The 14,665-nt window shown below is 42.9% G+C and overlaps 3 protein-coding genes across 3 annotated transcripts; 2 read left to right on the forward strand and 1 right to left on the reverse strand.

Moving 5' to 3' along the window:
• The first annotated feature begins 1,715 nt into the window (after window positions 1–1,715).
• LOC116187233 (plasma membrane ATPase 4) lies at window positions 1,716–9,272 on the forward strand. Its single transcript, XM_031515877.1, has 15 exons — window positions 1,716–2,217; window positions 4,671–4,790; window positions 4,879–5,115; window positions 5,228–5,989; window positions 6,078–6,200; window positions 6,377–6,626; window positions 6,726–6,890; window positions 6,976–7,214; window positions 7,357–7,389; window positions 7,479–7,560; window positions 7,667–7,827; window positions 7,950–8,123; window positions 8,214–8,396; window positions 8,500–8,681; window positions 8,870–9,272. The coding sequence occupies exons 1-15, from the start codon at window positions 2,164–2,166 to the stop codon at window positions 8,964–8,966; spliced, it is 2,862 nt and encodes a 953-aa protein (XP_031371737.1). The 5' UTR covers window positions 1,716–2,163; the 3' UTR covers window positions 8,967–9,272.
• Window positions 9,273–10,010: 738 nt separating this feature from the next.
• Window positions 10,011–11,665, forward strand: LOC116187231. The gene is made up of 3 exons (XM_031515875.1): window positions 10,011–10,279; window positions 10,421–10,588; window positions 11,215–11,665. Exons 1-3 carry the CDS (start codon window positions 10,122–10,124, stop codon window positions 11,456–11,458), a joined length of 570 nt encoding a protein of 189 aa, XP_031371735.1. The 5' UTR covers window positions 10,011–10,121; the 3' UTR covers window positions 11,459–11,665.
• Window positions 11,666–11,924: 259 nt separating this feature from the next.
• LOC116187232 (nifU-like protein 3, chloroplastic) lies at window positions 11,925–14,122 on the reverse strand. Its single transcript, XM_031515876.1, has 4 exons — window positions 13,671–14,122; window positions 13,452–13,541; window positions 12,577–12,875; window positions 11,925–12,223 (listed from the first exon to the last, which is right to left on the reverse strand). Exons 2-4 carry the CDS (start codon window positions 13,522–13,524, stop codon window positions 12,032–12,034), a joined length of 564 nt encoding a protein of 187 aa, XP_031371736.1. The 5' UTR covers window positions 13,525–13,541; window positions 13,671–14,122; the 3' UTR covers window positions 11,925–12,031.
• Between the last annotated feature and the right edge of the window lie 543 nt (window positions 14,123–14,665).

A 14,665-nucleotide genomic window follows, 5' to 3' on the forward strand; every position in this document is an offset into this window, starting at 1 on the left:
TTTATTATTTACTGATTATATTTTACAGGGTAATATGTTGCATGAGACCAAAACACAAATTAAAGATTAAGAAAGTCAATTTATACAGATTGTGAGGACTCAAAATCAAAATCTTCCATGACTCATAGAAATAGGAAAATATGAAGACATTTGCAGAGCAGTTCAATGAGTTAATATAAAAGCATTTTAACAAAAAAAAAAAAAACAGCCCCACAAATCTGAATTTCAAAAAGCCAAGAAACAATTTTGACGAAGAACTTGAACCTATACGATAAAACTTCACAAACCAGACACTGTTGACGACATTCAGAAGTTATCCATTCCGAAAAAGTATGTAATTCTATTTCTCTCTTATTTATTTATTTATAAAGATTATATAAGATCGAACATCATTAGATATTGTGTAACGGTCTTTTCCGATTAAGTTTTTTTCCCAGCTAACTCATTATTTCGTATATCAAAGCGATGACTTTGCATCCTGTACTTGCAAATTTTATCTTATATGGAGGATTTTTTAGTTACATTAATTGACCTATGATAATGATTTCATTAATGTAAAGCGATTTTTTTTCGATTATAGAGATTACTCAAAATTTAATATATAAAAAAAAGCGAAAATAATTTTTTTTGGTAAAAAAAAAGTCTATGAGTTAGACGCAAAATGACTTTTATTAGTGTCTGATATGTCTTGGTCCGAGGAAGAGCCAGGGCATATCGCAGCCACGTTACTTGAGATGATTTGCGGCCTGTTAGGGGGCCAATAGAAGATGATGTGGGGCCCGCAAAGAGGACGCACGCATTTGTTAAATTAAGTAGACGGTGTGAGAGGGGAAGGAGTGGACCCCAAAGACCTCCTCATCACTCTCAACGGTTTCATCGTCACCCCCAATAACGACCCGACGAGTTACCGGGTAAACGTTTGAGAGAGAGGACAATATTTTAGAAAAATCGTACCCCACAATAATGGGTTTAGAAAGAATTAATAAGATCGTTAATAATTAGTGACAAGTTTGATTTATTTTTATATATCATTTGAATCTTCTTTGTTCATTATTTATGACGCATGACAGGCATATAACTATTGGAATATTTAGTCGCAGAGGTGGAGAGATGGAAATGATGAATGAATTTTCCTTCTTACCCAAAAAGAAAAATATATGATCTCTCTAATTAGAATAGTGGGTCGACCCGGCTCGAATCCCATTAGATTTTTAGGTATCTCAATACATACATATTAAAAAAAATCTAGAATTATCTCCAACGAAGGTTCACTTATTTGAGACATATGACCTGAATATTAAAAGGTGATTCGGAACCTTAACAGAAATTTTCACGAAATGAAATTGATTCACTATTAACTTTTACCAGAGACTCATATGGATCCGCCTCAGATTTTTTTTTTCCCCCAAAAGACCCGTAGATTATGTGCTTCTAGGGTCAACTCATAATTTTCGAGGGCCTGTTCCGACCTAGACTCGATTGCACCCATGGCCCTAGACACAGGAGACTAATCCGATTTGGGATGTACATCGACCGATCGATTGTAGGTCTCGTATGCTCTTATTACCGAGGGTTTATACGGGCCCAGTGAGAGTGGGCCCCACTGGGTGGGGGGCGGGCGCAAGGTCAAATTGTGTGTGAGAGAGAGAGAGAAAGGGAGGAGGAGAGGGAGCGGCCATGGGGGGAGGCGTAATGGGCGTATAAAAGGAGGCTCTTCCATGCCCCATTTTCTCCCTCCCAAGCCCTTCATCACCATTAAAGCAGATAGAGAGAGAAGGAAGAAGAAACCAAGAAGGAATCGATTCCCTGTATCTCACCATTTTCTTCTCTTCTCCATCATCATCTTCGTCTTCCCGTTTCTCACTGGTCTACCACTCCACCTCGTGTCAAAGTTAACCTCTGCTTTCCTTTTCTTGGGATGGAGAAAGTCTCATTCAATGACCTTTAACTATCTCCTCCCAATTTTCCACCTCTGATCTTTCCTCCCCCACCCCCCCTATATAAATCCCCCCATTTCCGCCTTCACGAGAACCCAATTGCACCCACACACACACACACACACACACACACACACACCCGTCTCTGGTGGGTCTCTTCTCGATTCGCTGCTCTCGTCTCGTCTCGTCTCGCCTCGCCCTTTGCGGGGGTTAGAGCAAGAAGAAGATGTCCAAGGCGGCTATCAGCTTAGAAGAGATCAAGAATGAGACCGTCGATCTGGTAAAAAAAAAAAAAAAATCTTCTCCTTCCCCTGCTTTTTTTACTTATCCCCTGGCTGAATGTTTCGATTCGAAGCTCCTTTTTTTTTTTTTTTACTGAATGAGACATGTTCTGCGCAAATCCCATGATTTCCCTTTCTGGGTATTGGTTATTATTCAGATCCAGTAAATAGAAGCACTCCTACGCTCTGTTTTCATTGCTCCCTGTCAGTAAAACAGAGTCAACCCATCGCATGAACAGTCTGTTCTCGTTCGACTAGTGAGATTGATTTGTGTGGGGGTAACATGTTTGATCACAGAAGACGAAAAGGTTGGAATTTTCGAAGTCAAACCATGCCTCTGTTCATGGGGTTGTTGCCGTAGAAGCAAAGAAATATGGATTTGCCATTGAAGTTTGATACAATTATGAGATTTGCTTTCCTTTGATACCGTTTTTCTCTTTTGCCTGCTCTGCTGCTTCCGTGCAATATCTCCAAACTTTCAATACACAGACACACCCAGAGGGAGGGAGAGATTAATTGTCGTCTTCGTCACCAATCTGTTCTTTTTATTTTTTAGGGGGGCAATTTAATTAATTATTAATTTCTTCGAACAACTTGCCGTGATCGCAATGGAGACGAAGCATACAAAATTACTTAAGGGACCAAAATTAGGATTAAACTCGGGAGACGACGTGCAGGGTCGCATTAACAATAATTTTTCAGTAAGCTTTAGATGTTTCGAAAAAAAAAAAAAAGTCGAATTTCATCGGTAACTTGGGAGCCCCAGAATATCATCAGAAACACCAGGATCTACTCTTATACCCGCTTAGAGACCGTAGGCACGACATACCGGAGAAGTGGTATGGGAAGAGAAAGACAACATCAGAAGGAACAGCCGGGTCCTTTTTTTTTTTGGATTGCAAAAGTGGTGAATTCCATTAGCTCAAAATCTCAATATATATACATCAACCACTGAACCAAAGAAAGCCCTATACATCAACCCCTTTGGCAACATCAAAGAAACCAACTAACCCTGAATTTACATCCTTAAAAAGACATGTTAGGAAGAGAGATAATCCTCAACTTGACCATGCCAAAAATTCTTCGAATAATCCCTGCAACTTGTAGATGACTCATGCTGAAAAATCCTCTTATTCCTCTCCAGTCTAGTACGATAAACATAAGAGGTCCACAACGGCTTGAGTATGATAACGCCAGGTCATGTTTTCTGAGGCCACCTGGGTTAAAACATGCAGGACTACATCTGCATCATTATGATACGATGAGGTGTGTTGAGAGGACCTGATAATTTATGATTAGATTTCCGAGGCAATCTTAGATTATTGCCAGTTTTAGCCCTTGCTTATGTTTGGTAGTGTTGGGATTTTAGGTACTTTGCCGTGGTACTTCGGCCTTTTCATTGGAAAACATAAATGTGGGGGGAGATGCCCGGCCCCCCCGTCCTACTTTTTAGCTTTTAACCGTTTGCTTTTGTGACTCTCACGTTCAACGGTTCCAACTCTCTCTACAATGACTGACATCTGCCCTGCCGTATTCTTTGCTTTACTCCGTCGGGCGCACCGGACCAAACCCAACCCACTTTACCGGTTTTCACCCCGGGAAGAAGGTATATTCACGAGCTTGCCCCCGCCGGGGAGAGAATCCCGTGCGTGGCAGATCCATGTGGAGCGTGGGGTTCACGGACCGATCACATGGGCAGGGGGCTCGCGGGTCCCACCCCTCACGGCCAAATTTCTTCCACTTTTTATTTTTTATTTTTTATTTTTCCCGGTTCGGTTTCGAAAGGTGCGGTGAGAGTCAACGCTCCTTGTGATTGGCTCGCCCCACTATGCTACCGTTTTTTTTTTTTTTTGAAAATTGTAAATAAATTAAAATCTCTTCTTTGGTTCCAACCATTATGTTGAAGTCAATTCTTTTATCCCCAAATTATTAAAATAAAAAACATAATTACATATTTTTAGAAAGCCAAGAAGTGTAGGGGCGTAAGGGTAAATGAATTTTATAGATGGATATTATATGATATTCCCTTGCTTATTAAAAAATATGCATATGATTAGCTCATGAAAGGATGGTGCATAGTTGCCCACTTGATGAATCTGCATCTAATTCCATGTTGACAACAACATGTGCAATATTTATTAGAAGAGTAGCATATGCTCGAAAACCCGGGAAAAGGAAAGGAATCCATGTATTCTTTATGGAAAATTATGCCCGACAACCTTGCGGGTCCAATGTGCACATGGTCCATCAGTTGTAGTTGGAATTAGTTTGAGTTCGTTAGAGTAACCTTTAGGCGGATGATCTCAACTTTGGACAAGGATTTGATTTCTCAGGGCCAATTGTTCGTTCTTTGATTGCCCAGTCTTGACTTGGATTGGTAGTTGACTATAATCATAATAGCAATTTCACTGTAAGGATTCTTATCTCACAAGTTGCTGGCTGATTTTTACAGGAAAAGATCCCGATCGAGGAAGTGTTCCAGCAGCTGAAATGCACCCGAGAAGGTCTCTCCTCCCAGGAAGGGGAGCAGCGACTTCAGATCTTCGGACCCAACAAGCTCGAAGAGAAGAAGGTTCGTGTTACTGCACTAATCATTAGCTAAAAGGTTGTTACTTAATAATAATTAGTTATTCTCAACGTTATCCTTTTCAAATTGACAGGAAAGCAAGATCCTCAAGTTTCTTGGGTTCATGTGGAACCCACTCTCATGGGTCATGGAAGCTGCTGCTCTTATGGCCATTGTGCTGGCCAACGGCCAAGGGAAGCCCCCGGATTGGCAGGACTTTGTTGGTATCATGTGTCTGCTGTTGATAAACTCCACCATCAGTTTCATTGAAGAGAACAATGCCGGTAACGCTGCAGCTGCTCTCATGGCCGGTCTCGCCCCAAAGACCAAGGTAAACGCAGTGTTTCATGTTAAGAGGTGTCGATGCAAATGACACACAGATAGAGAATTATAACAGCTGATCTAACTTTGTTGCAATTGTCTTTGGCTTTGTGTCTATATAGGTTCTCAGGGATGGCAAGTGGAGCGAGCAGGATGCCGCCATGTTGGTCCCAGGAGACATCATCAGCATCAAGCTTGGAGACATTATTCCTGCTGATGCCCGTCTCCTGGAGGGTGATCCTCTGAAGGTTGACCAGTCAGCTCTCACCGGAGAGTCTCTCCCGGTTACCAAGAACCCCTCAGAGGAGGTCTTCTCCGGCTCGACCTGCAAGCAGGGAGAAATTGAAGCAGTTGTAATTGCCACTGGTGTCCACACCTTCTTTGGGAAGGCAGCCCATCTTGTTGACAGCACAAACCAAGTGGGTCACTTCCAGAAGGTCCTCACTGCCATTGGAAACTTCTGTATCTGCTCCATCGCTATCGGCATGTTGGTAGAGATCCTTGTGATGTACCCCATCCAGCACAGGAAGTACAGGGACGGAATTAACAACCTCCTTGTCCTCCTGATCGGAGGTATTCCGATTGCCATGCCGACTGTCCTATCTGTCACGATGGCCATTGGGTCCCACAGGCTCTCCCAGCAGGGTGCCATCACGAAGAGGATGACCGCCATTGAGGAAATGGCAGGAATGGACGTACTTTGCAGTGACAAGACTGGGACTCTGACGCTAAACAAGTTGAGTGTCGATCGTAACCTTATTGAGGTCTTCGTGAAGGGTATGGAAAAAGAGCACGTTCTTCTGCTTGCTGCTCGAGCTTCCAGGACCGAAAACCAGGATGCTATTGATGCTGCTATAGTTGGCACGCTTGCTGATCCTAAGGAGGTATGGTCCTCTATCCTCCCAACTGTATACTAATCAAACTTTGGGACTTTGGCACATGAATATGATTCGTTTTCTTCTTGATATATAGGCAAGAGCAGGCATTAGGGAGGTGCATTTCTTCCCATTCAACCCTGTGGACAAAAGAACTGCTTTGACTTACATCGATTCTGATGGAAACTGGCACCGAGCAAGCAAAGGAGCACCGGAACAGGTAATCAACTTCTTCAATTATTCTGATTTTACTAAGCTTAGTTAGATTCCCCCCCTTGCACCACCCCACACAACGCGCCCCCCCCCCCCCCCCCCCCCCCCCCCCCCCCCCCTCCCTTTCTGGTGAGAAGAGCACAATCCTTTTGTTCTAATTTGTTTTTGCATCTTGGGAAACAGATCTTGACTCTCTGCAATGCAAGGGAGGACTTTAAGAAGAAGGTGCATGCCATTATTGACAAATTCGCCGAGCGTGGGCTTCGTTCATTGGCTGTGGCTAGACAGGAAGTTCCTGAGAGAACAAAAGAGAGTCCTGGTGGCCCATGGCAGTTCGTTGGTCTGTTGTCACTCTTTGATCCTCCAAGGCATGACAGTGCTGAAACCATTCGCAGGGCTCTCAACCTTGGTGTGAATGTAAAGATGATCACTGGTAAACTATAATCTCTCCAGTCTCCATCCCGTCTTATGCAGTGGTGGGAAATGAAGTTGCTCGGATAGTCTAATCTTTTGTTTATTGCTCATTTTCTAGGTGACCAACTTGCCATTGCTAAGGAGACAGGAAGAAGGCTTGGTATGGGAACAAACATGTACCCTTCTGCTTCCCTCCTCGGTCAAGACAAGGATGCAAGCATTGCCGCTCTTCCTGTGGAAGAACTGATCGAGAAGGCAGACGGGTTTGCTGGAGTGTTTCCAGGTCCGTTCTAATCGACTCTTTATCCAAGAAAAATATATAAAGTTTAAATCTTGCGAATTCAACCATCTTTTCTTTCGCCGGACAGAGCACAAGTACGAGATTGTGAAGAAGCTGCAGGAGAGGAAGCACATTTGTGGTATGACTGGTGATGGTGTGAACGATGCCCCAGCCCTGAAGAAAGCAGACATTGGAATTGCAGTGGCTGATGCCACTGATGCTGCTCGGGGTGCTTCTGATATCGTCCTCACTGAGCCTGGGTTGAGTGTCATCGTTAGTGCTGTTCTTACCAGCAGAGCCATCTTCCAGAGGATGAAGAACTATACAGTTAGCCATCTGCCTCTCTTCCTTCACCCCCCCCCCCACCCCCCCCCCCCCCCCCCCCCCCCCCCCCCCCCACAGTTACAATGTTATAGTTATTTGCTCGAATCATTGGTTTATGGGTTTTAATTTCTTTCTCCGCTTGCAGATATACGCAGTTTCCATCACTATCCGTATAGTGGTAAGTAGTGAGACCTATTGACTGTGGAGGATTTTCCTTTTCATTTTATTCTTGCTATTGGATATTCACTGGTTTGCCCTATTATGCAGTTCGGGTTCATGCTCATTGCCCTGATCTGGAAGTTTGACTTCTCCCCTTTCATGGTCCTGATCATTGCCATTCTTAATGACGGTGAGTAAGCTCTCACCAACTTCTCTATTTTGGAGAAAAATTAACTTTTTTTTTCCTTCTCATTTTTCCCCTTGCATTGTATCAACTCCAATTCCATTGCTTTTAGGGACAATCATGACTATCTCAAAGGATCGCGTGAAGCCATCTCCGCTCCCCGACAGCTGGAAACTGAACGAGATCTTCGCCACAGGCATCGTGCTTGGAGGCTACTTGGCACTCATGACTGTCATATTCTTCTGGGCAATGAAGGAAACCGACTTCTTCCCTGTAAGAAATGCCAACCAATCTTTCTTTTCTTTATCTATCTCCACATATTTTGTGCAATATTTATGATCTCCCTTTGTTTGAGCCTTTATTAAATTTCCCCTCTATTTTTTATCGGATTTTAGGAGAAATTCGGTGTACGATCAATTAGATACAGTCGTGAGGAAATGATGGCCGCACTGTACCTACAAGTGAGTATCGTGAGTCAAGCTCTGATTTTCGTGACCCGGTCTAGGAGCTGGTCTTATGTGGAGCGCCCTGGATTTCTCCTAATGACTGCCTTCCTGCTTGCACAACTCGTAAGTATTCCTCATTTTCCGACTCACATAAGAAACGTAGAGAACATCTATAGTTTATGATTGAAAGATGTCTTTCTTTTTTATTCTCAGGTTGCTACTCTCATCGCGGTTTACGCAAACTGGGGATTTGCCGAAATCAAAGGATGTGGTTGGGGATGGGCAGGTGTTGTTTGGCTCTACAGTGTCGTGTTTTACATTCCATTGGACATCCTCAAATTCTTCATTCGTTTTGTGCTCAGTGGGAAGGCGTGGGATAACTTGTTGGAGAACAAGGTACTTGAGATCAGCCATCCCGTAATGCTCATGGAACTTCCTTGTCTAGATAAAAGATTACGATCTCGACTGAATGGTTTTTTCTTGTTTTTGGTGATAATAGACTGCCTTCACTACCAAGAAAGATTACGGAAAAGAGGAGAGGGAGGCTCAATGGGCTCTTGCTCAGAGGACTCTTCATGGGCTTCAGCCACCGGAGACTTCTTCTCTCTTCAATGATAAGAACAGCTACAGAGAGCTCTCTGAGATTGCTGAGCAGGCTAAGAGAAGAGCCGAGGTTGCAAGGTAAAACTTCTTTTGCTAATCTTCCTACTCGAGTGGGGTCAAAAGTGTTAACATTTTTACTTTCTGTTTGATCACTTGGTGGAACTTTAAGAAACTGTTTCCGATTGCAATGAGGAGTGAAAAGGGAAACAATCTCCGGGACAATTTGCTGATGGTCTTTGGTCTTGCTTTTTATTTGGTGAATGCAGGCTTCGTGAGCTGCATACGCTGAAGGGTCACGTGGAGTCGGTGGTGAAGCTGAAGGGGCTGGACATTGACACGATCCAGCAACACTACACCGTCTGATGTGAATAATTTTATGTGATTCTCCAACTGCGGGACAGGAAAAAACAGGCTCAAACGAGTGCTCCCCAGAACTTTTTCCCAGAGAAAAGAAAAGGATGGCCTAACTAGTTAGGGAGGGAGGGGGTTTCTATCATAATTTCTCCCTGCAGTCACCGCGTTTCCAGTTTCTCTTTTTATTCTTATTCCGAAGTGCCTTCGAGAAGAAAGGCTGATGTTTGCTTAATTTTCGTGTACTTTTGCCCTGTTTTTTGAGAGAAGTAATGTAATCCTTGTTTCACTCATCTTTCCCAGCTTTTCAGTTCCCCATTCCTCTTGTCGCCTTTAATTCGCTGTTCGATCTCCGGTTGTGAAGTGACTATGCGATGGAAACTGCATATGACTCCAATAACAAACTGGAACCTTTCGAGTTTGAAAGTTTAAAGAACTTCGTTGAGATCACAGCAGGACCAGAAATGCAGAACCCTCTTGACGAACTCCAGCTTTTTAATCCTTAAACCGCTACATTTCTTGCATCAAACAGTTGCGATCATTCTCTATCCCTGGCTGAACGGAGAGTGTACATGACGTGCCGTGGTCTTGCTTTCTGGCGGTTTCCTGCAAGTAAACCCTCCAGCAGATACTGCAGGCTTGCTGTGATAAAGAGAATCAGAGATTGTGCTATCAACAGCGCATTCACACACCAAAAGATTTGGCCAATGGTGTTTAATAGGTAGATATAGCTGGGGATCCCGGGCTGACCCAACGTCGCCGGGCAACGTAGCACCCCCGCCATCTGAGCACCATCCAAACGTAGATGTGGACAACTTTTCCTTCAACTTATCCGACAGGCAATAATGTCCGTATCTACTTCCAAGTTTGATTTTTCAGCTGATGATTGAGAAATTCAACACACATTTTGCTTATAATAAAAAATGCTCACCTTTGAAACCTCTATCTTTAGCCACTGATGTTGAACCACGTGGCATCCTCATGATCAGGCAATGCCCAAGAACACTATTCCCCCACATGTCAAGTCCCAGTAGGCACAAAAATCTTTATGGGTAGTGACAATTTCTAGATTTCACCTCCATTAGCCATTAACTGGAAAAACAAGAAAGTACCTAACTGCAGAATCATTCAGTCAGCAGCAGCAGAAGAAGAAGAAAGAAGAAGCAGATGATGGCAGCAGTGGCCTCTTCTCAGCAAAGCTTCCTTATTAACATCCTCAGTTCAACCTACAAACCTCAGAGGAGTTTGTTCCTAAAACAGGGCAACCTTATCTCCTGCAAACACCCAGCACAAGATGATGATGACCGCAAGTTATGGTCTTCAAGGTAAGCATTCAGTGTATGATGTTATTAAATTCTTTCATTAACTCTGTTGAAAATCACTTAACGGTTGATGGGTACTTGAAATCTGACCCCCCAAAAAAAAAGTTATTTAGTTATTTATTTATTTATGTTGGATGGGAAAAGAGGTGAGAAGAATCAGCTAGCAAAGTTGGCAATGGTGGCACTAGCAGCAGGGGTCCTGACGTTTGGATCAGTTGGGGATGCATCAGCTGCTAAGAGCGGTGGGAGAGTCGGCGGGCAAGCTTTCCGTTCGTCAGCCCCTAAGGCTTCTGCCCCGAGAGGCAACTCCAGGTTGGTTCTTTATGACTAATATGATGCTGATTATATTCTGCCTTCCGTATTTTGGATTAATAGGCTGTTTGGGCAAATTTATCGGACGGTTGTTGATCGGACTAGTTTCATCTGGATATGGCTAATCATTTCGAGAGTCAACGGAGGCATCTATTGGGAAATAATTGATCATTAGTGTAGTTTCTTTGACTTATGGGCTGTGCTTAACTCACTTAGTGCAATTTCTATTGGAACTTCATCGGCCTTAGTGTTTGTCCCGTCTAGTATGATGCAAATTTAAAGTAATACTGTGGAGCTGCACTCTCTCTCTTTCTTTCCTGCTGAATTGGCATGATAGGTTCCTTTTGAACATAATCGATCGTCTATTGCCAAGCGAAAAGTATTCATCCGAAATGGATCCCCAATGATCGTCGGATGTGGAAGCAAGTCCTGTCCACATAAAGAATAACTGGCAGTCTCTGAATGATGTCTCCTACTAGTTCATACCCGAGAAGACCTCGGTCATGTTCAATGACTGCTCAAGCTGTAGGATAGTCTCAGTTCACGATCCTAACAACTTTTCATTTTGAAATGAAGAAATCTCTTCTTCATTTACAACTCAATACAATCATCTTCTCCATTTGCAGGACGAACATTTACATTAATCCGCCAGTTGCCCCGCCATTGGTGGGCGGGTACGGGTATGGTTATGGGGTGCCCTTCTACGGTGGCTGGGGCTGGTCACCTTTTTCGTTCTTCGCCCCGGGTCCCAGTGTTGCAGTTGGCATCGGAGGTGGTTTCGACCTTTTGGCCCTTTTCTTATTTCTCGGTGCTGTAGCTGCTGTTGTCAGGAGATTCTTTGGGTCCAGGAACGAAGAAGATGATTACTAGACAAGGATGTTCTTAGTTGCAACGAATTTGTACTTAATATCTTATAGTTAAAGTGGTTGTCATGATACATTTACACAACTTGAAGAGGCATTAAGGTACCCAAGCACATAGATAACTATGTAAAACAGTTGATTCGGGATGATAAGAGATTTTGTAATTACGCTATTAACTAGGAATGGTGGTTGAGGGAAAGCAAATTTGTTTACATCTGTGATGCAATTTACTTTGAATTGAGAGGTTCCTCGAGAATTGGTTGGGGGTGGGAATGAATGATCAGACAGCCTCAAGTGATAGATTAATGACTGCTCCAGTTCAATTCCTTTATAATAATCAGATAAACCAAGTTGGAGATGAAATGCGTATCAAGTTGCCAGGATGATAATTTTGTGGGACGAGATTTGGATTTTCTAATGATCCATTTTAGCCAGCAAAATGAAAAATGTTATCCCAATAGAAACCACAATTCTTCTTCCACCTGAAACTTTAGTATTGGAATATATATATATATATTTGCTCCCTTACATAAGTCTTCCTGATGTACATATACAGAATGTAAAGAATGATGTTGTTTTGTTAATCTATCAACTGAACAGCGGCGATGGCAGGAATTTTTTCCCTGAGTTTCTGTGTGAGAGCGACACGAACAGTCATAACCCCTGCTGCATGGCCACTCAATCTAACCTTGATGACGTAATCATCGATCTGAACCAGCTCGAGCACTCCCCCTCCCGTGCCTGCAAGATATGGCCGTATCACGGAAAGAACCTGAAATGCCATAAACGTACTTGCAACCTCAGCAAAAATGAACTATTATTTTATACAAACCCATCACTGAAAGATGATTCCATCTCTGACAATTGATTTTCGTAGAAGCTTACGCTATTCGTTGACAGAACTTAGAATCAATGGGATCTAAAACCGATATAATAAGTACACAGAAGCAGGGGATTCTTAAAGTGCTAAAAACCAAAACCACGACCCGGTAAATGTTGAGCTACTGCTTCTCGTGAACGATTTCGTGGCTGGAATGTGCCAAATGTATGCCAAGAACCGATCACATTGAATGGGAGAGACTTAAGACATGTCTTTTTTTTGGGTGTGTGTGTGTGTGTGTTTACCTTTGCAATATTCTCTTCATTCAGCTCTAACCCAGTTTCAGTGTCCACAGTCTGCTCTACAGCCATGATTTCAGGTATTTTATCCCGAAGCCGAGTTTCAATTCCCATTTTCAGGGTCATCGTGGAGCTTGGGCAAGACCCACACGCTCCCTGGAGCTTCAGCACCACGATAAGGCCGTCTATCTCATGGAGTGCCACGTTTCCCCCGTCGGCCATCAAGCCCGGCCTCACCTCATGCAGAACCTTTTCCACATTCTCTTCAGTTAGTGGGAGCACGCAGCTTGGCGAGAATAAAACCCCTAGCACATTCAAGAACAATGCCATAAGCCATCTGCCGCAATATTACAATCAACCAAATCACAGCATCCGAAAGTAAACCAAGCAGGTGTTTTATCATCATGGCAAACCCCAGATTATAATCAGTGTGTATGTTAGGCTTTAACATGTTGTAACAATCGAAAGGTGCAGAGAGGTAGACAAGTAGACACTGCTAAAACATTGGGGAGAATGAATTCTGAATGAAGCAATTATCTGCCTGATGCCTCCGGGAATTCCTCACGTTAAACTCGATATGAGCAAGTGGTACGACCGGGTAGATTGGAACTGCATTGAAGCGATGCTTACTCACATGGGCTTCCCCTCCCAATTTACCCACTGGATTATGGAGCGTATCTCTACAGTTTCATTCTCTACACTGGTGAATGGTCGGATGTTCGTGACTTTTAACTCATCACGTGGCCTCCGGCCAGGCGATCCTCTTTCCCCATACTTGTTTATACTCTGCTCCAATGCCTTATCAGAAAATTTACTCGCAACACAAAGACAAGGACAGCTTCAGGGAGTGAGACCACAAAAAACTATGGAAGGAATATCACATTTATTGTTCACCGATGATAGCCTCTTGCTCCTTGAGGCAAAGAAGTCGAATTTGGAGTCTGTTACTCGCATCTTGTCGGACTACGAGGCTGTGTCAGGTCAGCAAATTACTTTTCATAAATCAAGTGTTTTGTTCAGCAGAAATACAGGAAGTAGCATCCAGAAATTTGTTCTCTACCCAATTGCAATTAGCTGATATGGAACCCAGGGACAAATACCTTGGTCTCCCCCTCTGCTGGAAACATCAAGGACGCCAAGCAGCCAATCTGATTTGTAATCGAATCAGGGGAAGGATCCAAGGATGGATGGCACGCTTCCTCAGCCCAGCAGGTCACGAAGTGCTCATTAAATCCACACTGTCCTCTATTCCTACTTACACATTCTCTTGTATGCTATTATCTCGCACGGTTCTCCACCGTGTAGAGTCTCTAGTCCGCAATTTTTGGTGGGCAGGATCAGATAACAAAAGAGGCATTGCATGGATAAAGTGGTCTGAGGTGACAAAACCGAAAAGTCAAGGTGGGTTGGGATCCGCAGCCGGAGGAATTTAATGTGGCATTACATACAAAACAGACATGGCGCCTCCTTACGAATGAAAACTCTATTTGGGCAATTTTAATTGTATAAAATTACATTTCTATCCGATTTTATCTTCTTCTTCTTCTTCTTCTTCTTCTTCTTCTTCTTCTTCTTTTTTTTGCCATTTTGCATCTGTGTTTAACAAAATTATATTTTTCTTCATGAGTTGACTAGTCATGAAAAGTAAATTTATAAAATCGTAAAATTCATAGATTTGATTTTTGAGCACAATGTTCCATATTATATAAGTATTATTAGAGCCCATAAAATGTCCCATCCAATTAAACCCCAAATTCAATCCATCATAAGTTTGATAAATTTCAACTGGACCTATAAGTAACTAGACGTATATTCACTCCAACAGCTTAGTTGATAAGGAGTGGAACCCATCCCTATCAATTATGTTCTTCAGTTTTCCTCTTTATTTTTCCTGTTGAATATCACCTTATTGGAACTCGCTTAGCGTTCCTGACTTTAAGGTTTTGATGCGGTGGATTACTTTTGTAGCATATTGAGGTTTAATCTCTAACACAGCAAGCTATTTTATGTTCTTGACGAATCCCTTAAATACTTTTTCTTCCATCGACATTTACAGAGATCGTATCTATTCCATCTGACCACCAGCAATCAATCA

Source organism: Punica granatum, chromosome 8, assembly GCF_007655135.1.
Source record: "Punica granatum isolate Tunisia-2019 chromosome 8, ASM765513v2, whole genome shotgun sequence".
NCBI classification, from domain to species: Eukaryota; Viridiplantae; Streptophyta; class Magnoliopsida; order Myrtales; family Lythraceae; genus Punica; species Punica granatum.

What these genes read in the sequence shown, in the direction of transcription:
- LOC116187233 (XM_031515877.1), top strand. Translation starts at nt 2,164, where the DNA reads ATGTCCAAGGCGGCTATCAGCTTAGAAGAGATCAAGAATGAGACCGTC. An exon ending in GCAAAGGAGCACCGGAACAG is followed by an intron (nt 6,201 to 6,376) that starts GTAATCAACTTC and finishes CTTGGGAAACAG; the next exon opens with ATCTTGACTCTCTGCAATGC. An exon ending in GAATGTAAAGATGATCACTG is followed by an intron (nt 6,627 to 6,725) that starts GTAAACTATAAT and finishes CTCATTTTCTAG; the next exon opens with GTGACCAACTTGCCATTGCT.
- LOC116187231 (XM_031515875.1), top strand. Translation starts at nt 10,122, where the DNA reads ATGATGGCAGCAGTGGCCTCTTCTCAGCAAAGCTTCCTTATTAACATC. An exon ending in CGCAAGTTATGGTCTTCAAG is followed by an intron (nt 10,280 to 10,420) that starts GTAAGCATTCAG and finishes GGATGGGAAAAG; the next exon opens with AGGTGAGAAGAATCAGCTAG. An exon ending in GCCCCGAGAGGCAACTCCAG is followed by an intron (nt 10,589 to 11,214) that starts GTTGGTTCTTTA and finishes CTCCATTTGCAG; the next exon opens with GACGAACATTTACATTAATC.
- LOC116187232 (XM_031515876.1), bottom strand. Translation starts at nt 13,524, where the DNA reads ATGCGAGTAACAGACTCCAAATTCGACTTCTTTGCCTCAAGGAGCAAG. An exon ending in ATCATCGGTGAACAATAAAT is followed by an intron (nt 12,876 to 13,451) that starts GTGATATTCCTT and finishes TGAATGTGCTAG; the next exon opens with GGGTTTTATTCTCGCCAAGC. An exon ending in ATGAAGAGAATATTGCAAAG is followed by an intron (nt 12,224 to 12,576) that starts GTAAACACACAC and finishes ATGGCATTTCAG; the next exon opens with GTTCTTTCCGTGATACGGCC.